The 3,208-nt window shown below is 41.2% G+C and overlaps 1 protein-coding gene across 2 annotated transcripts in view; it reads right to left on the bottom strand.

The window, feature by feature from the left end:
• The window catches only part of PSMD5 (proteasome (prosome, macropain) 26S subunit, non-ATPase, 5), a 33,978-nt gene that overhangs the window by 2,470 nt on the left and 28,300 nt on the right, over nucleotides 1-3,208 (bottom strand). For both annotated transcript variants that reach the window (XM_011927408.1, XM_011927409.1), the window contains 2 exons: nucleotides 1,070-1,179; nucleotides 536-676 (listed from right to left, as the gene is read on the bottom strand). In XM_011927408.1, the coding sequence (XP_011782798.1) occupies nucleotides 536-676; nucleotides 1,070-1,179 (251 nt within the window). The remainder of the gene's footprint in view (nucleotides 1-535; nucleotides 677-1,069; nucleotides 1,180-3,208) is intronic.

The following is a 3,208-nucleotide window of genomic DNA, read 5'->3' as shown; positions in this document are numbered from 1 at the left end:
GTTTTTTTTTTTGTATTTTTAGAAGAGACGGGGTTTCACCGTGTTAGCCAGGATGGTCTCGATCTCCTGACCTCGTGATCCGCCAGTCTCGGCCTCCCAAAGTGCTGGGATTACAGGCTTGAGCCACCGTGCCCGGCAGAAAGAGTGTTAGATAACAGAGACCCCAGCAAAGGTTCAGAGACACAAACAGTTTGGTACCACTGGAGCATTAGGTGCCAGAAGTCTTATTTTCTGCAGGGGAAATAAGGATTAGGAAGACTAGGGTTAGGTCAACAGAGGATGGCAGAGAAAAAGTCTGGAATTAACTGTGTTATCCCATAGCATCCTGTTCAAACCTCAAACAGCACCTAGTATCTTTTACTGAAACAATATGTTTACACATCTATCTCCCTCCTTAGTCTCTAAGGTAGCAGAAGGTAGAAACTATACCATGCACTTGTGCATCCCCAGAGATGGCACAGGCTCTGGCTCACTGTAAGTACTCAAGTGTTGAACTAGCAGGCTCCCAGAAGGACCTATGGAAGTGAATACCTACTGTAAACACTTTTAAGGCAGCACAGTGTAGTTCAGGGAAGGGTTGACTACTAATGCCACGGAAGAGCTCCAGTGGATCCCGAGATAAAGCAGAAAACCAGGATTCTGTCATCCTCAGAAGGTCATCAGTCTGCTGCTCAGGCTACAGGAAAGAAAAGGAAAATCTCATCAAAAGTTAACTGATCTGGAGAAAAGCACTTATTTGGAAGTCAGACACCTGAGTACTAATGGCACTCTGTCATTAATTTGTTGTGTGATATTGGCTAAGTTTGGAGGACTCTTTCTCAAATCCAGCCCAGACCTTTCCCAGTTTTCTTTGAATGTGGTTGATAAAGCAATCTCTAGAATCTCTTCAGTTCTAACACTCTATGATTCCATTTTAAATTAAAAATGTCACTAGTCATATAATGAGGGTTATCTCCTTGTATTAAGAGAAAAATGGCATTTACTTCATCACATTTATCATGTTGATTCATACAGATTTATTTTCCCAAACATATCCCACTGTTCTTCATTAATTTCCCAATCTACTTACTGGTAAGTATAGAAGAGATGAAATTGCATCCAAACATCTAATTTTTAGCTCCACTGGGGCGTTCTTTGATTGATGTCCTATTCTCATAAGCAAGCGTTCAAAGCGAGTTCCTTTGAAGGATAACAGTGAGATTCTTCTTTATTATGGTAAAATATACACAACATAAAATTTACCATTTTAACCATTTTTAGTGTATAGTTCAGTGCTATTAAGTACATTCACATTGTTGTGCAACCATCATAACCATCCTAGAACTTTTTCGTCAACCCAAACTGAAACTCTGTATCCATTAAACAGTAATTCCCTTTCTTCTCTACCCTCATCCCCTGCCAACCACTATTCTACCTCCTGTGAACTGGACTCTTTTAGGTATCTCATCTAAGTGGAATTGTACAATATCTGTCTTTATGTGTCTTACTTCACTTAGCATAATGTTATCAATGGTGCAGATTCCTCCATGCTGTAGCATGTGCCAGAATCTCATTCTTTTTAAAGGCTGAGTAATATTCCATTGTATGTATATACCACATTTTGTTTATTGATTCATCTATCAATGTTCATTGGGTTGCTTGCACCTTTTTTTGGTTGTTGTGAATCAAATGCTGCTACGAACATGAGTGTACAAACATTTGTTTGAGTCTCTGCTTTCAATTTTTTTTGGTATATACCTGAAAGTGGAGCTGTTGGATGAAGGAGATGTAAAATGCACAAAGGTTACAATTTCTCCACATCCTAATACTTACTATTTTATGGGTTTTTTTTTTAAAGTAATAGCCATCCTAATGGATCTGAAGTGAAAAATGAGATTTTTTTTTTTAAAGTATGCTCTCATACACTATGACCTCTACCAACCTAAACCAATACAAAAATAAGCATGTAGTCAGAGAACCAGTGACAGGCCTAGAACACACAATTACACGCAACACAGCATATATAAGGCAGAGTTATAAAACTGGAATCAAAGGACCTGGACTTGAGCAGCAGCTGCCCTAATTTGTATGACCTTAGAAATTTTCTTAACTCCTCTAAGTTTCACCTACCTTATCTGGAAAATGAAAATGACAATAGTATGTTCTTTACAGGATTGTAAAAAGATTGTCATAGGTAAAAGCACTTAGAAAACTACATGCAACAAAAATATTAGCCGTGATACACAACAGTATATTTTCTTTTTTTATTCTCTAATTTTTATTTTTTTGAGATGGAGTCTCGCTGTGTCGCCCAGGCTGGAGTGCAATGGCGCGATCTCGGCTCACTGCCCAGGTTCAAGTGATTCTCCTGCCTCAACCTCCTGAGTAGCTGGGATTACAGGTGCCCGCCACCACACCCAGCTAATTTTTGTATTTTTAGTAGAGACTATGTTGGCCAGGCTGGTCTCGAACTCTTGACCTCAGGTGATCCACCCGCCTTGGCCTCCCAAAGTGTTGGGATTACAGGCATGAGCCACCTTGCCCAGCCTCTTTTTAAATTTTTTTTGAGATGGAGTCTCACTCTGTCACCTAGGCTGCAGTGCAATGGAGTGATCAAGGCTCACTGTAGCCTTCATCTCCTGGGCTCAAATGATTCTCCCACCTCAGTCTCCCGAGTGGCTGGGACTATAGGCATGTGCCACCACACCTGGCCAATTTTTTTGTTGTTGTTGCCAAGGCTAGTCTTGAATTCCTGGGCTCAAGCGATCCTCCTGCCTTGGCCTCCTAAAGTGCTAGGATTACAGGTGAGATAATTTTCAACATATGTGTCTCAAGAATTTTAATGATTGGGCTGCATATTATTTTGTGTGTATAATTTGTTGTGCTGTTGATTCTCATGGATGTTCCATAAGAGTATCTTTCTTTTTTTTGTTTTTTTCTTTTTACAGAGTCTCGCACTGTCACCCAGGCTGGAGTGCAGTGGTATGATCTTGGCTCACTGCAACCTTTGCCTTCTGGGTTCAAGCCATTCTCCTGCCTCAGCCTCCCGAGTAGCTGGGACTGCAGGCATGCGCCACCATGCTCAGCTGATTTTTGTAATTTCAGTAGAGATGGGGTTTCACCATGTTGGCCAGGCTGGTCTCGAACTCCTGACCTTAAGTGATCCACCTGCTTTGGCCTCCCAAAATGCTGGGATTACAGGCATGAGCCACCTTGCCTGGCCTCTTTT

The sequence above is a fragment of the Colobus angolensis genome, unplaced genomic scaffold (assembly GCF_000951035.1).
Source record: "Colobus angolensis palliatus isolate OR3802 unplaced genomic scaffold, Cang.pa_1.0 Scaffold71, whole genome shotgun sequence".
Classification (NCBI taxonomy): domain Eukaryota; kingdom Metazoa; phylum Chordata; class Mammalia; order Primates; family Cercopithecidae; genus Colobus; species Colobus angolensis.
This window is presented reverse-complemented; position numbering and strand designations above follow the sequence as displayed.